This window comes from Panthera pardus, unplaced genomic scaffold (assembly GCF_024362965.1).
Source record: "Panthera pardus isolate Hobbes unplaced genomic scaffold, ASM2436296v1 HiC_scaffold_11, whole genome shotgun sequence".
Classification (NCBI taxonomy): Eukaryota; Metazoa; Chordata; class Mammalia; order Carnivora; family Felidae; genus Panthera; species Panthera pardus.
Genome location: NW_026526666.1, coordinates 35068123 through 35091597, shown reverse-complemented (window position 1 = coordinate 35091597; position 23475 = coordinate 35068123). Strand labels below are relative to the sequence as shown.

At 37.3% G+C, this 23475-nt stretch overlaps 1 protein-coding gene and 1 pseudogene across 12 annotated transcripts in view; one reads left to right on the top strand and one right to left on the bottom strand.

Moving 5' to 3' along the window:
- DDAH1 (dimethylarginine dimethylaminohydrolase 1) overlaps nucleotides 1-23475 on the bottom strand; it is a 241762-nt gene that overhangs the window by 38097 nt on the left and 180190 nt on the right. For all 12 annotated transcript variants that reach the window (XM_053893063.1, XM_053893065.1, XM_053893059.1 and 9 more), the window contains one exon: nucleotides 1443-1542. In XM_053893063.1, coding sequence (XP_053749038.1) covers nucleotides 1443-1536 — 94 coding nt within the window. In that variant the 5' untranslated portion in view covers nucleotides 1537-1542. The remainder of the gene's footprint in view (nucleotides 1-1442; nucleotides 1543-23475) is intronic.
- On the top strand, nucleotides 14580-18263 carry LOC109246277 (tigger transposable element-derived protein 1-like; annotated as a pseudogene).

Here is a 23475-nt window from a genome sequence, read left to right as displayed (position 1 = left end):
CACAGCTTGTTTTAAAGCATACTTCAAATATTATCAGTACCTGCTTACACATTATTTATTATATGGCTGTGTTCTGGTAAAGAAGAGTTTTATTGTAAGAAGTGTGATTTACACATCTAGCTGCTCACAAAAGCCTATTTTCTAAGAGAAACAGGCTGTTGTTCTGTGCTGCCAAAAAGAATGAAAGTGCCGTCAATGGGAGATACAAAGAATATTCTCAGGGGAACTTACTAGGCAGATTCGAAAGAATGCCTGAGTCTGCTCAGACATGGCCAGAGCTGAGAATGTGGCGTAGGCCTCCTTGACCCCCTTTTCTGTATTCTTATGGCTCAATGGGTGTACATACAATGCCCCAGAGGCAGTGGTAGTACAGGTTGTGCAGTGCACAACTCCAGGGGGTACTATGCATAAGCTTGCGATAAGAAAGGTGCCCCCTGGAGCTCAGCAACACAGTGGCTCCACCTAAAGGTATGTGACACTGAGCGAAGAACTCCTCAAATGTCACAGGATAAATACCTCTTCTCCAAGAAAATTCATTGTATCAAAATGTAATACAAAATATTATCTTTGTATTAAAATGAAGATGGCTATATTTTGCCTATATACAAGGGATTCAATATAAAATTCATATCAGCTAAAACCTTAGACTTCTGAGAAACTTCATGCTTTCAGTGGGGCACCTGGGCTACATTCCCAAGGAACCAGTCCTTGCTGGTAGGGATCCATCCGTGAAACAGGTATTTATTCTCTGACATTCAAGTGAAAGTAAACTCTCACTATAAGTTACAAATTGTCAGTTTAAGTAGAATCAATCTGGGGATCCAAATTTTAGCACATGACTTTTGCAAAACAATAATACGATCATAAAAGAGGAAGATTAAATGCTACAATTACTGTTTTTTTTTTAGCAGTCATATTATACCCACTATAAAAACTGATTCTAGTTAGATCAATAATAGTATTAGCTGTTTATACTTGGCTGAGTTCTGCTATTATTCATCTGGCACTGAAGCCAAATCAATTTACACTGAAAATTACTTAAATTCATCTTGCTGTCCAGGAAGAAAATCATGTGTAAATGACACATCTTGAATTAAGAATCTTTTAAATACAAACCAGATATTATATCACAATGCAAAACAATGCACCCTGTAGAATGTAGTAGATGCAACCTATGAAGTGATAGGTACACCCTGATAACATTTTTGTAAAAAATAGGCAAATACTACATGCATATAAAGGTCCTAAAAGGACATACACCCAAATGTTGGATGAAAGGTCATTTTTGTTTTTTTTTCTCTTTTGTGCTTTCCTGTATTTTCCAGCTTCTCTGCATTTGGCATTTTTACTTTGGTAATTTAAAAAAACCTATAGTTAAACAAGTGAATACAAGCCAGGTATCAGAAATAGTTTTGGATAGGGGAAAGTAAGGACTAGGATACCTGTGAATAAGACATCTCCACCATCTAAGGTTGCGTTTTCATCTTTCATCTCTACTAGATTGAGCTGAAGTTTTTCTAATGCTTCTTTCATCATGTCAACCTGTTGAAAATAAAGTGATTCAGATTAATATTCTACCATTTTCTGACAAGAAAACAAATCACCTAAAACTTCTGAGTGCTGAATCATGCTCCCGTGTGCACACACACACACACATAAACCCTTGCGAATATATGAATATAGGTAGTATAGTTTGGACCAGCCATGACCAAAGAGAAGAAATTATCTATTGTAAGAGAAATTATTGTAAGAGAAGAAATTATCTATTAGAAATTGTCCAATTTGTCTCTGTCTAGTCTATGCTCACGTCAGTATTATAGCCCCTTTTTCTTTTGGAGGCCGACTAGTTAGGACATATGAGTCAAAAAAGGTAGAAGGCAACACCCAATCCTCAAATTCTTGCCAGAAAGTACAAGATTTAATTTTAAATCTTAAGTCAGTCAGTTAGTCAGTTAGTAAGTCAGTCAGAATTGCATACACACAGAGTAATATATGGAAGAAATAATAATGACAATAACCAGTAACTTGAAATCTCAGCCCACAGGATAGTCATTATTTTCTATTCAAATATTTTCTAAAATGTCAGAACATCTAAGACTACTCTGTAAATCTGAACTGTTAGTTAAATTTAACCAATGTTCCTAGAGGTGATTAACACATACAATAATTGCAATCAAACCAAAGAATAGTTGAAAATGAATTTTAGGGGCTTTCTATGATTCCAGGGTATAGTTTAAAGCAGAGATATTCTGAGCTGAGTTAGGGAATACTTCTAAGTGAGGTTTATTTTAATGCAAGAAAAAAAAAATTAAGGCATAACAAATGCCCTTTGAAGTTCACAGTTTAATTCAAGTCTTTCCAGCTGCTCAACAATTTTTAGAAAATGTTTACTTCTTTGAGAGAGAGAGAGAGAGAGAGAGAGAGAGAGAGAATGAGTGGGGGAGGGGCAGAGAGAGAGGGAGACAGAGAATCCCAAGCAGGCTCCCTGCTGTCAGCACAGAGCCGGACCTGGGGCTTGAACCCATGAACCATGAGATAATGACTTGAGCTGAAATCAAGAGTCAGATGCTTAACCAGCTGAGTCACCCAGCCACCCCTCAACAAAACAATTCAAGTATTTCTGAAGGTCTGTATAACCTTTGACATGGTAAAGACATATGTCGAGACAACATGAATGGGGCTAATGGAAAAACAAGAGATCCCATGACACTGAGAGAAGCAGGTAGTCCTGCCAAAATTCAGCATGCCCAGGACACAGAGTGAATTGTCAATGAAGAATTTAGGAGACACAACTACAGCAGTGTAACTTCTAAAGTAATAAAAATTTGGGGATATTCGGACAACAAGCCTGACATTCATGCAGTCAAGAAAAAAAGAGGATACAAATTAAAATAAATATATCATCTCATCCCTGTGCTGGAACTCATGTAAAAATTCCACAAACCAGAGTGACTCAGAACAATAAAAAATTATTTCCATGGACAAACGGTCTTAATGTTGTAATAAACACATCTAGTGTTCTCTTTTAACAGGAGAATAGGTTTTTCTATGTAACAGGAAGGAGAATCATTGCTGTAGCATAAAAAAAGAAGCCGAATAACAATTACCAGGGCTTGCTGGGCTACAGTGAACCCAAGAAAACACACAACTGTTTCCTTTTGGCATCTGTCTCTGGGTCTATGGAAAATTCTCTGAGCTTGAAGAGAGGTCAAGAGAATGAAGCAGCTATTGTTACATTTTGTCTCTCTTATGATGCTACTGCTTCTACTATAACTTAACATTTCAAAGATTACTAGGAATACAGCAATTACATGTATTTTTCTGAAAAATGTATATGTAATATCAACTCAGGAACTTTATTCAATTCTTAAGAGTTTAAAGAGAACAGAAGTAGGGAGGCTAATATACACCAGTTTCAGAAACACTGTATTTCTTTAAAAGTCCTGTGTCTTTCAAATTAAAGTTTTAGAGGATAAAATGCTTGTGGTTTCTTAAAAGTTAAAACAGCTGCACCAACATGAGAAAACTGGCTTTTGCGCAAGGCCAGTACTTTATTTTTTTCTCCTTAAATATTCAGTCACATCTATATAAACAAAGTCGTCAGGATACGAACATTGATGATACCATATTACTTTCAGAGTTAAGGGTATGGACAAGTTTAAAATTTATTAAATATTAAGTAAATGGTTCTGAGAATCATAGAACCACATAGCATCAAATCGGCAATGCTAACTCAGCGAAATTTCTGGAGAAGAAACAAGAGAGGCTGAACCCAGAGGCTGTCGACTGAGAACTGCAAACTCTTGGCATCATGGTTCCACAAAGCAAACTTGGAGGCAAACAAGGCCCAGTATTGCCGTGACACAGGGACCCATAGCAAGCCAGTCATTCAGGCAGTTAGCACACTAAATATAGCTATAGAAGTGGGAAGTTTTGCAGGAAAAGATCCAAACCATGAGCCTTCAAAAAAACTGCCCATTCTGTGGTTACATAGCCATGGTTAATGTTGATTTAATTAACTTTCAAGAGGAAAAAAAAAAAAAACCCAACAACTAAACAGCACACCCACCTTTTACTGAGATGCTAACCTTGCAGGGTGGAACTTAGTGTTACTCAGGGTGGAGAGAAACTGTCAGACAAACAGTATTAATTCTAAAGGTTGAGCTAAATAGGTCATTTTCACCCATGAAATTGGAAATAAAAGGGTAAATCAGAGAAACAACTTTAAAATCTAACTACATTATTTTCATACTCCAAAGATTTACACGAACTTTCTTCCTCCCCTTTACACTCTGCGTGTACTTGGTTTCATTCTTTTACTTTGTACTCCCATTTCTTCTTGCCCCCTTTTGGCTCCTCCTACCCTTTGCTTTGCTATAGATTCCTTCTCTGACCACAGAGAGGTTCAGATCACCTCTACGGCTTCCAACCATCCAACCCACATGTCTTCCTCAAAGCTGGTACTAGTTTTGAGGTCATTATCTTCTCCTTCTTTTCTTAGTGCCCTCTCTGCCTCCCTTTCCTTCTCTCTCTCTTTTTTTGGAGTACTCATGTCATCATGGGGTGACACAAGTCACAGGCACTTCATAGTGTAGTGTTATGATCAAGGGCCTGCAATTCAAATCCCAGCTCAGCTACTTATTAGCCAGTGATAACTTGTTTAATTTTTGAGCCTCAGTTTTCTCATCTTTAAAATGGGTGGTTGGTCATAATAGTACCAAACCTAGGCTCCTCCTGATGATTAAATACATGTAACGCGCTGGGCACACTATAATTGCTCAATGACTATTAGATGCGACTTTTATTATTTTGGTGAATATCAGCTTATGTGGACCGAGTGACACATACTTGTACTATGAAACTGACGCACAAAAGGAAGCTGTTGCTTTTTCTTACATTTGGACAGATTTCTTATGTTTCACCCCATGACAGATTCCACCTGCTTTCCAGTGAATTAAAATGACACATGTTTTCTGCAAAGCCAACGTAAAGTTAGAGCACATACACTGAAGACACATTTAAATTTGAATCATTCCAGTTTAATTTCTTTCCAGCTCCTGGAAGCTGTCAGGCTATGTGGTAGCTTTCTTGTCTAATCTCTGCTTTAAAACCACCCCGCTGGATGTACTAGATAAGGCGGTAAGTGGACCTGTCTGCTAAGCTGTCCCACAGGACTCAAAGGGGCATCAGCCAAGATGATACAGAATGATGACAGTTCCTAAGACATGACCACTCTAAAGGACTCAATCGAAAGAACTCCCACTCTTTCTCAATGCCTGGTCCCTTTTCTTACCCTTTGTGTTCTACTCTCTTACCTTCTTTCATGGCCCTCATTTCTGTTCCCTCATGTGTCCTTCATGTTTACATCATCTTCCTGTCTTCTCATCTTACTCCTTTTGGGTTCTCATGGTGAATGGAAAGAACTGGGGATTTGAACTCAGGCTCTACCACTTATTAGGTATGCAACTTGGGACGAATTATACTTCCTGAGCCTCAGTTTTCTAATCTGCAAATTGGATAGTGCTTCCACTCTAACAGGAATTATGTAACAAATAAGCTAATATATACTGCCTGGCACACTGTGGTCAAAACCAGTAGCTGCTGATGTTATTGTTTTGCCCTAAATTAACTCAGTGCTTGGTTTGGATTCTGGCTACCTTTCAAAAAGAAATAAAAGATACAAATATACCATTTGATCCCAACTCTTCTTGCAAAATTTCCCCCAAATACAAAATACTAAAATAATTATAAAACCTTACACATTTTATTGGGAATTTATACTCCCAATAGCTTGTAAGAGCACTGTCATTAGTTCAATATTCTTTACGTAGATGCCAATATTTTCAAGTTGGCCCTGTCCAAAGTTGCTTTTGTTGCCTATTTTCAACAATGACCACTCTGATGTTTCATATCTTCCATTTGGATGTGGTGAATGTGCTCACAAGGCCTGATGAACAGTTTCGTGCTGCAGTCCCATTAAGAGTCTGCACGGACCTGTCTGCCAAGCTGCTTTCCTTTAGCTGCTCTGCTCAGTGGGGTGCCAGATGTTATAACCACGAATGAGGACACTGGCATTGGCTTGTCTGTGGCCAACATAACTCTGTTCCCCCCAGATCTGCCATGTGCTAGGAGCTGTGCTATCACCACTAGGTTTTCAGTGCCCATTTCAATGTTCCAAGTACTCATCGTATTATAAGAGCTTTAAAATTACACTGTCATCCTATTCACACTCTTATCTAGCTCTTAAGAGCTGAATAGCAGCAACATAGTTTTGTTGGTAGTCATAGATAATGCTGAGGAAGCCACTCAAGAAGCTGATGTGATGCCTCTATCATGCCAAGGCACAGCTGGCTTGAAACTTGTTGATATATCAAAGTTACACTGTGTTGTCCCTGGTCACACTCAAAAGGTCACATTCCATTTGTTTATGCCACTTTAATGTTCTTTGTCAATCAGCACATCTTTGATCCTGTGGCCACGTGGACTAGTGTACATTTGGCTGATTTTATAACAATACTTCAAGTCTCTATCATACTTTTATATATCTTTTCTCAGTTAGTCAACATTTCAGTTCAGCAAACTTTTAGTAGATGCCAACTTTTTTTTTTTTAACCTGGCTACAAATATTTAAACACCAAACCATAGTCCCTGTTCCTGGGAAGTTAACAAGCCAGCAGAGCAGATATACCTTATGAATATACAGTGATAATAAAATGAAATATTTGTTGTGATGCTCACAATAACTTGAAAAGGAAGTAAGGGCAGGCATCAGTATACCCATTTTACATATGAGTAAACTAAGGCTAAAGGAAGTTGACTGACTTGCTGAGTCAAGCTTTCTGAGCCCATGCTCCTGTTTGTGTTCCTATTCACTGCACTGTGTGATTATGATTTTCCTGAAGCCTCCAAACAAAGCACAGCCCACATCAGAAATGAAGCTCATGCCTTCTGTTTTCCAACTTTGTACACTCAAGTCTACTTGGTATTACAAGATCCTATTTAAGAGGATCCAGATTCCATGACCTCTTCATTTCAGAGATGGGTGACATTTCTGTATATGAGGGTCTTAGGATGCTAAGGTGCAGTACAATTAAAACACTAAGTAATATGAACAGAATGTATAAACCACATCAGGAATGTTCACCAATGACAGCCTGCATATTAATTACCACCCTTCAACTTTGGGATGCCTGAGGTTTGTTCAGTGGTTTATTCCTTAACTTTCCCATGTGTGCTAATTAAATTACTAAAACTAACCAGAACTACCAAAAAAAAAAAAAAAAGATCAGAGAGAGGCATAACATGCTAAATGACTGAGTCTGAAAAATTCCTAAATAAAAACATATTGGAATCCTCTGCTATAATTTTAGGACAAAACTCTTAGGAGGAATTTACTTAGCAATGATAAAAGCAAACATTTGTATAGTCTTCCTGTATCAGACACTATCTTAAGAATTCATCTTTAATAATCTAACCCTCATAACCCAATAAAAGTCGTACAAGAATTATCTGTTTTAGAGACAAGGAAGCAGAAGCACGGCAGGTGACTTGACCAAGGTCTTATAGCAGCAGAGCTGAGATATGAACTTAGAGAACTTTACTCTGCAGTTTGTGTTCTTCTCTCCTACACAACTTGTCACTAACAAGATAATTTATATATCTACTATGCAGTCAGACAAAAATAAATATTAGAAGAGATTGTAAGCATTTATAATACTCTTAAAAACAGATTATGTTCAGGGTGTCTGGGTGGCTCAGTCCGTTAAGCGTCCAACTCTTGGTTTCAGCTCAGGTCATGATCTCACGGTTCACAGTTTGAGCCCCGCATTGTGGAGCCTGTTTGGGATTCTCTGTCTCTCTGTCTCTCTGTCTCTCTCTGCCTCTCTCCTGCTCTCTTTCTCTCTCAAAATAAATAAACATTAAAAAAAAAAAACAGATTATGTTCACTTTATTTGTATGAACAAAAATGGGAACTCAGACATGCTGGAGGAACGGGGGTAGGAGGGACAGGCTACAAATCGCAGCAAAGTGAACTTAGGTTTGGTTTCTAAAGATCCTATCCTAAATTTTGTTTTCCTAAGCATATATATAAACTAATGAATTTTGAGAACCACTACTTCATCTTTCCAATTCCTAGATCAGATCGTGAGAAGGAGTTATTTGTAGAGAAATCTTCAGACAGTCAACAAAAGCATTTTAATTACAATGAGATTACAAAAGCACAGAGACATGAAGACACACTCCAAACCAAGTCACCACACACATTTCAAACCAATTCAATCAACTGGGAAAGATTCTGAGAATTTACCACATTGGGAACTATGGAGGAAGAATTCTACAATACCCAAGACTGCCACTGCCTGATGTATATACTATGTGCAAATCTCTCCCTTTGGGTGTTAAAAGAACCTATAAATGTGAGGAGATATCACTCCTATGATTAGGCACATTTTTATAGCACAGGTGAAGTTATTTTGCAGATGGAACTGTGTCTCTAATCCGTTGATTTGAGTTCATTAAAAGGGAGACTATCTTGGGTGAGCCTGACCTAATATGATGAGCCCTTAAACGGGGGTTTAGAGGTCAGAGATGGAAGAAGTCAGAGAGATGTCCTACTAGTCTGGAAAAAAAAGCAAACAGCCATGTTGGGAACTGTCTTTAGAGGTATGCCCGCAGAGCTGTCTCTAGGAGTTAAGAGAAACCCGTAGTCAACAGCCAGCAAAAAAACAGGGACCTTGATCCTACAACCACAGGAAATGAATTCTGACTACAACCTGAATGAGCTTGGAAGAAGACCTAAGCTCCAGGTGAGAACAGAGCCCAGCCAACAACCACAACCAGGTATGCCACACCCAGACTTCCAATCTGCAAAATCTGAGAGATAATAAGTGGGTATGCTTTTATTTTTTTTAAATGTTTGTTTATTTCGAGAGAGTGAGAGTGGGGGAGGGGCAGAGAGAGAGAGAGAGAGAGAGAGGGAGACAGAGAATCTCAAGCAGGCCCCATGCCATCAGCACAGAGCCTGATGTGGGGCTCGAACTCACAAACCATGAAATTATGACCTGAGCCGAAATCTAGAGTCAGATGATTAACCAACTGAACCACCCAGGCACCCCAGTGGGTGTTCTTTTAAGTGTTATATTTATGGTAGGCTGTCACACAGCAATGGAAAACTAATACAGAAAGTTCCTAATTTAAACATTTTACTTTAAAAATTTATCTATAAAGGCCTTTGGTCACAAGCAAAATGTTGAACTTATGTCTAAGTTGTTTATTCAGAATAAGATGCAAAAGTTCTTAAGATGTTCCTAAGAAATTCCCGAGAAAAAGAAAATGTTTTAACTGAGTTTAAAGTTTTAGATCCACCAACTTCCTTAATCCAATGTTTACTAAAATGTTGTACAGTTAGATTTTAAAATATAGAAATCAAGTTGCAATACTTTTTTTTTAAAGTTACAAATCTAATACATGCTCATAGAAATGAAAATGACAGAAGTATATACCCTAAGTAGTAATGCAGAACAAAAATGTGCCTTGAGCCATCCCAATCTTATTCTCAGTTTCATTCATTCAGTAAATATTGAGTATCTGCTCTGAGCTAGATACCACAATAGACAGTAATGAGTGGTCATCAAAAAATAGACATGACTCCTGCTATATAGTGCCCTTAGGGTAACAGATATTAAAGATTCACCCAAATCAACATAGAGTTTACACATTATGATAAGGGTTATGGAGGAAAACAATAGTGTGCTTTGAGAAATAAGAAGGTTACATGATTCAGGGGTCAAGAAAGGTCACTTTGAGGAAGTAACGTTTAAGCTAAGAAATAAAAATGTTTATAATGGTTATCTTTCCTGCTGGTGGGTCATCTTTCTTCCTTAGAAACCAAACAGGTTTCTGGATAATTCTCAGATCACAAACAGCTCACTTTAACTTATGAAAAATTAATTAAGGCCTTACTATACTAAGAATATGGTCAACAGAACTGGAAATTATTTACTGCATTAAAATCTTCAGAAGTTATCAGGAAGAGTCAAGTAAATGTCATTAATCCTTTGATTATTCTGGGAACTCATGATATTCGTGGTCAACATGTGTGAAAGTTTTATAACTACCTAGTTCATTTTCCTTTTTTTGAGCTTTGATAACTGTTACACGAATAAGATCTCTTGAAACATTTCCCAAAGACTATTAATATCCATTGCATTTTTACCATTGATTTCTTGGAATTCTAAACTTATTGGTTTATCTTATGATATGGACTTCTAAACTTATTGGCTTATCTCTAGTGACAAGTTCTAAAAATTAACCAGAATATTTAGCATCTTTGTTCCCATACTTGTAAGATGAGGGGGTACAGGTCAGCTTAAAAATGAAGTCATTTCCAGCTCTACATTTCGAAGAGTTGGAGTCTCAAAACAGTTTTTGGCATTCATAAATGTGACTTTAACTGTAATTTTATTTCCCTCCAAGATAGTTTACTGAAAACATTCCAGATGGTTATTCATGAATAATGTATTCTAGATTTTAACCAAATTCAATCAGAAGCAAGAAGCTGAGTATATGGATGGGGAGGAGGGCGGTGGGAAGACATGGGAAACCCAAAAGTAGATGAAAAAATCTGAGAAGGATGCAAACCCTCAGAGGCCAACAGGATTCTGCTGCAGTGGGAAAAGCTGTATCTAAAAAACAAGGTGTGTGAGTGTCAACACTAACTTATGATTCTTCATGTTTTTTTGTTTTTTTTGTTTCTTAGTAACCCAAGGTGCTGCTAATTATCTGCCAACAACGATAATAATTACACTATGTAGAGCGCCAATAATGCCTTTCTTATGAGAAAACACATATCAGGGCCTGCTTAGCTGCTAACCTCTGCATACTTTCTTATACTAACCAATTGGAGGATAGGAAACTTCAACTTTGGGTTCATCCCTACCAGGATCAACTGTCATCTAAAAAAGGAGGATCTAACAAGTTCCAGGCCAATCCTCTGAGGCTCAGCATTAAGTCATTCTTTATACCTTGTTCCACATTAGACTATAAACCCAGGTGTGACTTTGGTTCTTTTCCCTGGAGTCCTGTGGCAGTAACTTATCCCAATCTCTTCCTATGAGTAGGGACCTTGTCTGTGCTCTCTCTAAAGATCTGAGCCTTAAACTACAACCCTGCACTGTAGATGGCCTTTCTAGGTGTACCTACTACACATAGATGGTACTGGTCACCTCTCTCTATCTCCTCAACATAGAATCAGTAACCCCCAGGGCTGAGGAATCTACCTCTTAATCACTCGTAACTCTGGCCCTCTTTTACAATATTAATGCCACAGACTTATCATCATTAATAATATATAAAATTTATTAAGCTCTAAGTGCTAAGCATTGTGCTAACTGATTTTACATGGATTATCTCATATTAATAATAACATATCCCTCCTAGTCTGAATCAGTCAAGGCAGTTTCATCCCTCTTGCCAGGGACTGGTACACATGACCTAATTTGGGCCACTGAGAGGAAGTCTGTTGACAGTTTCCTGGAGGTACAGAAAGAAACGTAATCTCACTTCTTCCTTTGGACATTGTCTGTCTGGATATGGTACGTGGAACTGGTGCTAGTCTGAGAGCCCAACTGTCATCAAGGATGACAGGACAGAAAGATGGAAAGAACCTTGGTCCTTGATGACATTATTGAGCTGATGAATCAACCAACTCTGGAGCACAGAAATTCTTGGCATATGAGATTCTTCATTTCCTTAATCAATTTGAATTGAGTTTCTGTTAGTTGCAGCTAAAAACAATTCATTTACTTATATAACAAACCTGACAAGCAATATCCAAAGAGTTCATAACAATAGGCTACATTACTAAAATTCATTAAGTTCTGATGTAGAAACAACTGTTAAATGGAGGGTTTTTCTTTCTCCAGAAATACACCTGACTTGCCATTCAATAAATTACACAATTATGTAAGGTGTTATCTTAACTGATAATAACTGCTATTGTGGCTGACAAGAATTTTGACTAAATGCCACTAGTGACACTAAGACCATCCTGTTTATAGAAGAAAGCAGATTGTAAATAACAACTTTTAAAGCCAAAAAGAATTATTATACTGCCTCAATTCTTTAGATTAAGCATAATTGTTATAGCTCCATATGTCAGAGCGGGAAATTGATGTTCTGACACTCTCATCTCTGAACCAGTGCTCAGATCTGGAGGACATGTGAATGCAAAGGTTTGGCAGAAATGCAGAAGGAAAACTGATAGGGCCAGAGTACACAGGAAAGATTAAAAACAGCTCTGAAGGGGCGCCTAGGTGGCTCAGTTAGTTAAGCATCCAACTTGTGATCTCAGGATCATGAGTTCAAGCCCTGTGTTGGGCTCCACACTGGGCATGAAGCCTACTTAAAACAAAACAAAACAAAACAAAACAAAACAAAACAAAACAAAACAAAACAAAACAAAACAATGGGGCTCCTGGGTAGCTCAGTCGATTGAGCGTCTGACTTCAATCCAGGTCATGGTCTTGTGGCTCACAAGTTTGAACCCCGCATTGGGCTCTGCGCTGACAGCTCAGAGCCTGGAGCCTGCTTCAGATTCTGTGTCTCCCTCTCTCTCTGCCCCTCCGCATGCTCTCTCTCTCTCAAAAATAAAAATAAAAACATTTATAAAAGAAGGAGGGGGGTACAAAATCTTAAAACAAAACATCTCTGAAGAAAACTGGGAACGAGTGCTCTCATTATCTTGAAAGTTATAGATATTCAAAGGCCCCTCCCGGAAACTGGAAACCTGCACATACAAGAATGAAACTGGATTACTTTTAACACCATACACAAAAATAAAATCAAATGTATTAAGGGCCTAAACATGAGACCTGAAACCATATAAATCCTAGAAGAGAACACAGACAGTAATAACTTTGACATAAGCCATAGCAATATTTTTCTAGATAGGTCTTCTAAGTCAAGGGAAACAAAAGCAAAAACACACTATTGGGACTACACTAAAATAAAAAGCTTTTTCACATCAAAGGAAACCACAAACAAAACAAAAAGACAGCCTACTGAATGGGAGAAGATATTTTCAAATGATATATCTGATAAGGGGTCAATATCCAAAATATATACAGAGTTTATACAACTCAACATCAAGGAACCAAATAATTCTATTAAAAAATGGGTACCATTGCAGCCACTCTGGAAAACAATATGGAGGTTCTTCAGAAAGTTAAAAATAGAACTACCCTATGATCCAGCAATGGCGCTACTAGGTGTTTACCCAAAGAATACAAAAATACTAACTCAAAGGGATACAGGGCTACACACAGCAATAGCCAAACTATGGAGAGAGCTCAAGTATCCATCGATTGATGAATGGATAAAGAAGATGTGGTACATATACAATGGAATATTAGCCATAAAAAAGGAAATCTTGCCATTTGTAGCAACGTGGATGAAGCTAGAGAATATTATGCTAAACAAAGTCAGTCAGAGAAAGACAAAAACCATATGATTTCAATCGTACGTGGAATTTAGGAAACAAAACAAATGAACAAAGGGAAAAAGAGAGCAAGAGAGAGAGAGAGAAGCAAACCAAGAAACAGACTCTTAACTATAGAGAACAAACTGATGGTTACCAGAGGGGAGCTGGTTTAAATAGGTGAAGGGGATTTAGGAGTGCACTTGTGAGGAGCATCAGAGGATGTATGGAAGTGTTGAATCACTATATAGTACATTTGAAACTAACATTACACTGTATGTTAACTAACTGGAATTTAAATAAAAACTTAAATTAAAAAAAAAATTAAAAATGAGCAGAGGACCTGAATAGGTATTTTTCTAAAGAAGACATACAGATGGCCAACAGACACATGAAAAAATGCTCAACATCACTGATCATCAGAGATAGGCAAGTCAAAATCACAATGAGATATCACCTCACACCTGTTAGAATGGCTAAAATCAAGAAGACAAGAAACAAGTGTTGGTGAGGATGTGGAGGAAAAAGGAACCCTGTGCACTATTGGTGGGAATGTAAAAGGGTAAAGCCACTGTGGAAAACAGTATAGAGGTTCCTCAAAAAATTAAAAATAGAAATACCATATGATCCAATAATTCCACTAATGGATATTTACTCAGGGAAAATCACAGCACTAACTCAAAAAGATATATGCACATCTACATTTATTGCAGCATTATTTACAATAGCCTAGACATAGAAGCCACCTAAGTATCCATCAACAGATGAATGGATAAGGAAAATGTGGTATGCACGTGTGCGTGCACACACACAAAATCAAACATGCCATAAAAAAGGATGAGACTGCGCCATTCGAAACAGCATGGGTGGACCTAGAGAGAATTATGCTAAGTGAAATAGGTCAGACTGAAAATGACGGATACCATATGATTCCACTCATAAACGAAACCTAAAAAAACTGAATAAACAAAAAGCAGAATCAGAACTATAAGTACAGAGAAAAAAATCGACGGTTGCCAGAGGTAAGGAAGGTGGCAGGATGGGGCAAAATGGATGAAAGGAAGAGGGAGATACAGACCTTGAGTTATAGAATGAGTACGTCATGGGAATGAAAGGAAGAGTCAATGACACTAACAGGGACGTAATGGGACAGATGGTAACTATACTTGTGGACATAGCATAATGTATAAACTTGTCAAATGACTGAGTTGTACACCTGAAACTAATATAACATGTGTGTCAACTATGCTAAAAGAAAAAAAAAAAACCAAAACTCAAAACACACACACACCCACACACACCCACACACACACACACACACACACACACACACACACACACAACAGAGGCCCCTTGATAAAGATGCCAACATGAGAGTTTCCCAGAAGAAGCCTGGAAGCAACATTTAACTTTTAAAATGAAAAACTAGGCAGAAGCTCCGCTGGTCTTGTCACTCTCCTGACATATAATGCACTAATTCAAGTGGCCCATTTCCTTGTTGACGATAATGTACTGAATGTCTAAGAGCCACTGACATTCTATCTGCAGGGAACAAATAGAAATATGATTTACCACCAAATACCAAATAAAAATAAGTGTCAGCTGCCAAAAGGTTTGCAAAATCTAGTATGTTAAAAACTAGGGAACTGACAAGGTTCTAAAATTTTAAAGGAATTTTCCCAAAAGTCAAGAACCATAAAAATTTGCTGTGCACACCATTCAAAGTAAGCACCAGACATAGAGCTTGAAGGGCCCATAATTTTTTGTAAATTCAGAGAAGTTGCAAGCTGCCATTTATAAAGGCAAACAGGGGTAAACCGTGACAAATATTTTGTATGTCCAGAACACAATTAATACCTTGTAGGTATTAAGCTGCCTTAGAAGCCTTCCAAGAGACCCTTGGGCCCACGCCAACTGCAGGCCCTGGCTGGGTTACATATGCCTTCTGTGTGCTGCCATGTTTCCCAGGGCACTCTACTAACAAAAGATCTGGCCACAATAGACTCTCCATATGTTTAGTGAATGAGTAGCTGAAAAACTCTGCAAGTTACACATAATTTCTAGAAATGTTATAATAAACTTATGCTTCCTTTAAAAATATCCACTTTGTCTAGCTAAGGCATAGTAGCAAGGTGAGGTGACCTCTTCTAGACAGCTCTTACAACATTTCAAGGGTAAGCAGATTCATCTTATTTCTAAAGACCCCCAAGTGAGAAAACCATCCTTGGTCTATTTGTCACAATAATCACTAACTGAACTGCCACTCTTCTCTTTACCTTCTCTAATAATTTCATTCATTTTTCTGGTCATTCAATAATATTGATTCAACATTTTTAACACATCTGGCACTATTCTAGGTCCTAGAAACACATCAGTGAAGAGAGAAGATGTTTGTGTATATTCTGGTGGGGATATGAAGAGATAGATCATAAATAATAAATAGAAAAAATATTAAGTAGTAGTAGGTACTAGGCAGAGAATTCAGGGAATGTGATATACAGGCATACCCCTTTTTATGGTAGTTTATTTTGCTTCACTTCTATTCCATTTTTTTATAAATTGAAGGCTTGTGGCAACCCTGCATCGAGCAAGTCTATCAGTGCTGTTTTACTAAGAACATTTGTTCATTTTGTGTCTCTGTGTCACATTTTTGTAATTCCTATAATACTTCAAAATTTTTCATAATTATTATATTTGTTACTGTAATCTATCATCAGTGATCTTTGATGTCACTACTGTAATTGTTTTGGGAAGCCATGAAACACACCATATATGATGGTGAACTTAATAAATGTTCTGTGTGTTCTGACTGTTCCACTGACCAGCTGTTTCCCCATTTCTCTTCTTCTCCTCAGGCCTCCCTATTCCCCTGAGACACAACAATACTGAAATCAGACCAATCAATAACTCTACAAGGGTCTCTAAGTGTTCAAGTGAAAGGCAGAATCACACATCTCACTTTAAATCGAAAGGTAGAAATGATTAAGCTTAGTGAGGAAGGCATGTCTAAAGCCAAGAGAGGCAGAAAGCTAGGCCTGTGGTACCACCCAGTTAGCCAAGTTGTGAATGCAAAGAAAAAGTTCTTGAAGGAAATTAAAAGTGCTACTCCAGTGAACACAAATGAAAGGAAAGCAAAACAGCCTTATTGTTGATATGGAGAGTTTCAGTGGTTTGGATGGAAGATCAAACCAGCCACAACATTCCCTTAAGCCAAAGCCTAATCCATAGCAAGGCCCCAACTCTCTTCAATTCCCTGAAGGCTAGGAGAGGTGAGAAAGCTGGAGGAGGAAAGTCTGAAGCCAGCAGAGGTGGGTTCATGAGGTTTATGGAAAGAAGGCTTTCCCATAACATAAAAGTGCAAGATGAAGCAGCAAGTGCTGATGTAGAAGCTGCAGTAAGTTATCCAGAAGATCCAGCTAAGATAATTAATGAAGGTGGCTACACCAAACAACAGATTTTCAGTGCAGATGAAATAGCTTACTGGAAAAAGATGTCAGCTAGGACTTTCTTTGCTAGAGAAGTCAATGCCTGGCTTCAAAGCTTCAAAGGAGAGGCTGTCTTGTTAGGGGCCAATGCAGCTGATGACTTGAAGTTGAAGCCAGTTACATGTACCATTCTGAAGATTTTAGGGCTCATAAGAATTATGCTAAATATATTCTGCCCATACTCTATAAATGGAACAATAAAGCCTGGATGATGGCACATCTGTTTAAGACATGACTTACTGAATATTTTAAACCCACTACTAAGATCTACTGCTCAGAAAAAAAGACTCTTTTAAAAAAATTATTGCTTATTAACAATGCACCTGTTCACCCAGGAGCTCTGATGGAGATGGACAATGAGATTAATATGGTTTTCTTTTTTTTTTTTCTTTTTCAAAAGTGAAGAAACATTTTTTAAAATTTTATTATTTTTTTAATATAACTTATTGTCAAATTGGTTAATATGGGTTTCATGCTTGCGAAACACAACATCCATTCTGCAGTTCATGGATCCACAAATAACTTTGACTTTCAAGTCTTATTATTTAAAAAATACATTTTGTAAGGCTACAGCTGCCAAAGATAGTGATCCCTCTGATGGGACCAAAATATATTTTCAAAATAGGTTTTCAAAATATATTGAAAACCTTCTGGAAAGGATCAACTACTTTAAATGCCATTAAGAACATTGTGATTCGTGGAAAAAGGGTAAAAATATCAATATTAACAGGAATTTGGAAGATGCTGGTTTCAACTCTCATTGATAACTTTGAGGGGCTAAAGATTTCAGTAATGGTGGTGGATGTGGTGGAAATAGCAAGAGAACTAGAATTAGAAGTGGAGCCTGAAGATGTGACTGAATGGCTGCAATCTCATGACAAAACCTGTACGGATGAGGAGTTGTTTCTTATGGATGAGCAAAGAAAGTGGTTTCTTGAGATGGAATCTACTTCTGGTGAAGATACTGTGAAGATTGTTGAAATGACAACAGAGGATTTAGAATATTACCTACACTTAGTTGATAAAGCAGACACAGGGTTTGAGAGGATAGATTCCAATTTTGAAAGTTCTACTGTCCATAAAATGCTATCAAACAGCATCATATGGTCAGAGAAATTGTTGGTGAAAGGAAGAGACGATCAATGCTGCAAACTTCATTTCTGTCTTATTTTGAGAAATTACCACAGCTATCCTAACCTTCAGCAACCATCACCCTGATCAGTCAGCAGCCATCAACACGGAGGCAAGATCCTCCTCCAGCAAAAAGACTATGACCCACTGAAAGCACAGATGATGGCTAGCAGTTTTTTCTTAGCAATAATATATTTTTCAATTAAAGTATGCATATTTTTTACACATAATGGTATCACACACTTATTAGACTACAGTATAATATAAACATAACTTTTATATGCACTGGGAAACCAAAAAATTCAATTGGCTTACTGTATTGTGATGTGAAGCTGAATGTGCCACATCTCTGAAGTATGCCTGTAAAATGAATGGGCAAGATTGGGAGCTCAGGAATAGCCTTTCCGAACATGTGACATGTATGTGTCGACCAAGAGGACCAACACTGTTGCCATCAGGGAGAAGAATGTTCTAACAAGAGCCAGTGCAAGTCTTAAGATAGGAATAAGCTTAATTTGTTCAAGGAACAGAAAGATAGTCAGTATGGAGCTAAATGGATAGGACAAGTGTTATGAGATGAACTCTCTCCCCTCCACCCCCTGCCATTCATATGTTAAAGTCTTTACCCCCAGTATCTCAGAATGTGATTGTATTAAGGCCTTGAAAGAGGTAATTAAGTTAAAATGAGGCCATTAGTGTGGGTCCTAATCCAATGACTGGTATCCTTATAAAAAGAGATTAGGAAGTATACAGGTACAAAGGTGACACTATGTAAAAACATAGGGAGAAGGTAGCTATCTGCAACTCAAAGAGAGAGGCCTCAGGAGAAACAACCTGGCCCATACCTTGATCTCAGATTTCTAGGCTCCAGAATTGTGAGAAAATAAATTTCTATTATTTAAGCCACCGGGTGGTACTTTGTTATGGCAACTCTAGAAAACTAATACAGCAAGGTAGTAGATAACACTGGGGATGTAGGCAGGGAACAGACCATACCGAACTTAGTAAACTAGCATAAAGGATTAGAATTTTAAGTGTTATTAGAAGCCACTGGAAATTTGAAGGAGGAGAGTGGCATAATCTAATTTACAAAGATAATTCTGGCTAGCTGCTTTGTGGAAAATGTATTGGAAGGCAAGAATGGAAGCAGAGAATTTAGCTGAGAGGCATTTGTAGTAGTCTAAGCAAAATATAATGGTGGCTTGGACAAGGTGATGATAGTGGAGACAAAAAAATGGGAAGAATTTGGAATGTGTTTTGAAGGAGAGGTGACAGGACTTGCTGATAGATTAGATATAGGAGTGAAGCAAAAAAAAAAAAAATCAAAAATTATTTAGATTTTTGTCTTGAGCAATTGGGTGGATGACGGTACTAATTTCTGATACAGTAAAGTCAGAGGAAAGGAACAAATCTAGGGAGTAAATATGAGTTCTGTTTTAGCTAAGTTGATTCTGAAATATCTTCTAGATATTCTAGATATGGAGAGATCAACACATTTGACTATATTAATCTAGACTTCTGGGAGGGTAGTCAGAACTGGAAGTAAGACATAAAAACAGTATTTAAACCAAAGGAAATTAGAACTATCTCAAACTATGTTCTGCAGGAAGTGATGTGAGAAATCTGGCCTTGACAATTCCTCTTAACAACTGTATTCCAAGAAACAGACTCTTGGAGATATTTTTGAGCCATTGCTGTTGCACAATATGGTGGCTGTTTGCAGCAATGGAAGGAATAATCCCCCTTTGGCAGGAAAAGACTATTTAATGCACATACATTATGACTGCACAGATACCACCAGGATAAAGGGTCTGGAACACATGTGGATTGAAATGAACTTTCTGGATGTAATGTATGTTAAGGCTTCAAGTGCTATACTTGTTAAACATCGGTATGTTTTTTGTTAGATTCAATTTTGTGGAAGCTATAAAACAACAGTGGTATAAGATTTCATTCTTTCAGAAACCATCAATTTTGGAATTGTGATCACTTTGAACAGGCGACAGGGTGAAGTTCATTAAGCAAATAGAGTTAGCAAGGCTATAGGAAGAACAACTTTCAAACACATTTTAGATCAATCAGTCCAAAATAATTCATACCAAAGCAACTATAGGACTAAATGGATGCTTGCTGTGCTAATTAAAATACTCTTATTCAATTATTCAAGTGATTTGTATCTGGTTTGATATAATTTAGAAACCATTAGTATATTCTAAATGACTGTTGCATGTGCTAAAAATGAATAAGGCTGAATATCTTTTAAAAGTATTGTACTTACTAATTTTTTACCAATTGAAACTAATTTTCTTCACAACTGGTACAAAGCTGGTGCTTTTTTAACTGTACCACATTGCCCAGTGTTTGAACACAATATTCAGGATGATTTTTGGAATGCTGGGATGATTTTTTTTGGAATACTGCTTTTCTTTTTTCTTCCTAGCCTAGACTATTTTATGTGTTTTGATTGAAGCCTTCATTAGCAATGGCTGTGACAGGCTCCAGTCATTGTTAGTAGAGGACATAGTAATTCATTCTGAGAAGTTGCCTTCTGATTCCTGGCTGGAGCATGGCAAGTGATTTTGTAAATATTCACCCTTTGTCATATGTTCAAACATTTGCTTCTCCTAGAGCTTATTTAAAATGTGTTACTGAAAAACCACCAGCTGAATATTTGTATGTTTATGAATATTAAGTAAAGGCTTATTTCCAACCATAGTTGTACAAAATGGCTAGTTTCAAGAAATTGTTCTTGTTTTTGACAGCTGTCCAAATTTTAACATAGTGGTAACAAAAATAGTGAATAATTTTTCTTCTCTGTTATCAAATCTGGGCATCCTTGGCTGGACTGAGACTGGAACAGTTTGATAATATTTTCCTAATAGAAACATTCCAGTCAACGTTTTACCAAGGAAAACTAATTATTGTCTAGCTGGTGAGTTTTGCCTTTCCCAAATTGTTTTAGGGAAAAATATGGTAAAATTCTTATCCTTATGATTTTCTTTTTTTTAAGAAAAAGTTTATTTATGTTTCCAATTATCACTGAGTATTAACTAACTTTTAAATAAAACATTTATCTGAGGAATAGCTACTAGTCCCTTCTATAAGATGGAAGGCACTTTGTATCTGGTTTTGAGTAATTCTCAAAGTACAATAACCTTAATGCCATCTAGATTCTCTTCTTATGAGGCAGTGCATGATGAAATTAGATTCTCATAAATGTCATTACCCCTATTTATTGTCTTTTTCCTCGAACCAGGGCTGAGCTGGCTAAGTTCCATTGTCTCTCAACTAGATTTATTATGGATCAGACGCATTCCATTTCACAACAGGAATGTGCTTATTATAAAATGTACAAAGCTTATAGTCTAACAAAGCACACAATCTGTTGGCAAAAACCACTTTGTTTAATAGTGGGTATAGTTTGTAAAGTTTTCGAATGTATCTGAACTAAATTTAGTATCACATAAGTTGACACTCAGATCTTGAAGTAAATACCAAGTGAACACAGTAATGTTTATGCTAAACACAAAGCTAAATGTATTTTACTTTATGCAAATATACTCCTTAAGTATTTCTTGTTGACATTATATAGTTAGCCAGATTTTCTTGTTGCTTCAGCTTCTCTCAGATAGTACCTCAGGAACTCTGAAAAGTAGATTAACTCTTTCAGATCTTAAGAGCGTAATTTCACATACTATCTCTTTAGTGACTAATGTCATTTAGAATTTGTGCAATGAACTGAATGAAGCATATCCTTATAAATACCCAGGGAGAAACGAAGAGATACTTCTAAGAATAAGAACATGGATAAATTTAGCAGTTAGAAGACTATGCAAGAAACTAGATTGCAACATTTTTTTTATGATTGTTAACAAAGGCTAAAAGGAAATATGCAAAAATGATTTAGGGCCCTGCTTGGTCAGTGGATAATGATTGTTGTCACTGGTGGAAAAAGCTGAATGCCTAAAACTCTGTCTACCTATCTACAACTGTAGTAATCACTCCCGAGGCAGATGCCAAGGCAGATCTATGCATAGAGGACATGGCTTGTCAATGCATGCTTTCTACTATTCTAAACATTCAAGTACTAATGTGACTCTGGGTAAGGAAGAGCAGACCACTTGTAGCCACATTTCAGAAGTCTTTTTTGCCTGAGTTACCAACCCCTAGTTCACTGGTGGTTTGCTCCATTCAGGCTCTCACTGTGGGGCTACCTTGCTTGGTATACCAAGCTATCTATACCTTTGGACTGGACTTGAAACAGCCCCAGCCTAGCTTTAGCTCCTACATTTCTAGTCCATGAAAACACTTCCACAAACTCTGGCAGTGTATCTGTGCCCAACAAAGCAGCAATTTCTTGGCTCCGTATCTAAGCCGTTAGTCACTGAGTTTCTTGCTCTTCAGATCTCCTAGACCAGTGCCCAGGGCATTTCCTAAATGCAGGGAATATCTATCAACTCTGAGTGGTCTCTGTAAAGCCCACTCTCCCTAGACTCAAGATGAAAAAGGTAGTACATCCCATCCCACACATTCTATGCAGAAAAAATTAGAAATTACAGATCAGTAAAAATAAAACCATTAAAAATTCTTGTAATCCCAACACCATGTATAGATACCACTACTAATCTGTCACATAAACTTCCAAAATTTCCTATCGGAAATTGTTAAGGAAATTGTTTTTTTCCTCATGCTATTATAAAATTACACTAGAAGAACCCACATGCCACATTTAAATAAAATATGGGGCACTGTTATAAGGTAGTTTAAAAATGAATTCACACTTCAAGTTGAGATTGCTTTAAAATGGACTTCCTGAAAAATTATCTTCGGAAAACAGACTTTTGTTGTAAGGTAGCTCCAGATACAAATAGTAAAGCTCCCTGTATTGAATTTCAGATTATTTCAATACTTTTATCCCTAAGCAAAGAATCAGATTTTTACACTGGTAACAGAAATTGAGAATAACTTTAGGACCAATTAGGATATGTGTTAAAATTTGAGGGTACAAATCCATGTCACAATTCACAGAGGTTTTCTTCTTTAAATATACATGAATCAGACAGGAGAAGGAAACAAACATAGAAATATTTAGCTGCCCCCAAATAATTTGTTCTGAGACAGTAGTAAAGATTTTCTTCTGTGATGACATGAAGTTTAAGTCTTGAACCAATTGCTGGGAAAGTAACCTTACAATTGCAAAATAATTAATTATTAAATGTTGGACAGAAAGAGGTCCTCTGTTCTTTGTGGATATGCAGAGCAGACCTCTGAATGCACCTAGTGAACCCAGGTCCTCAGTATGTTGAAGACACCTGATATCCCATAACACCCAGCGAGGCTGCCAACTCCTTGTCCACACTGACTACATGCCATGTAACCTAT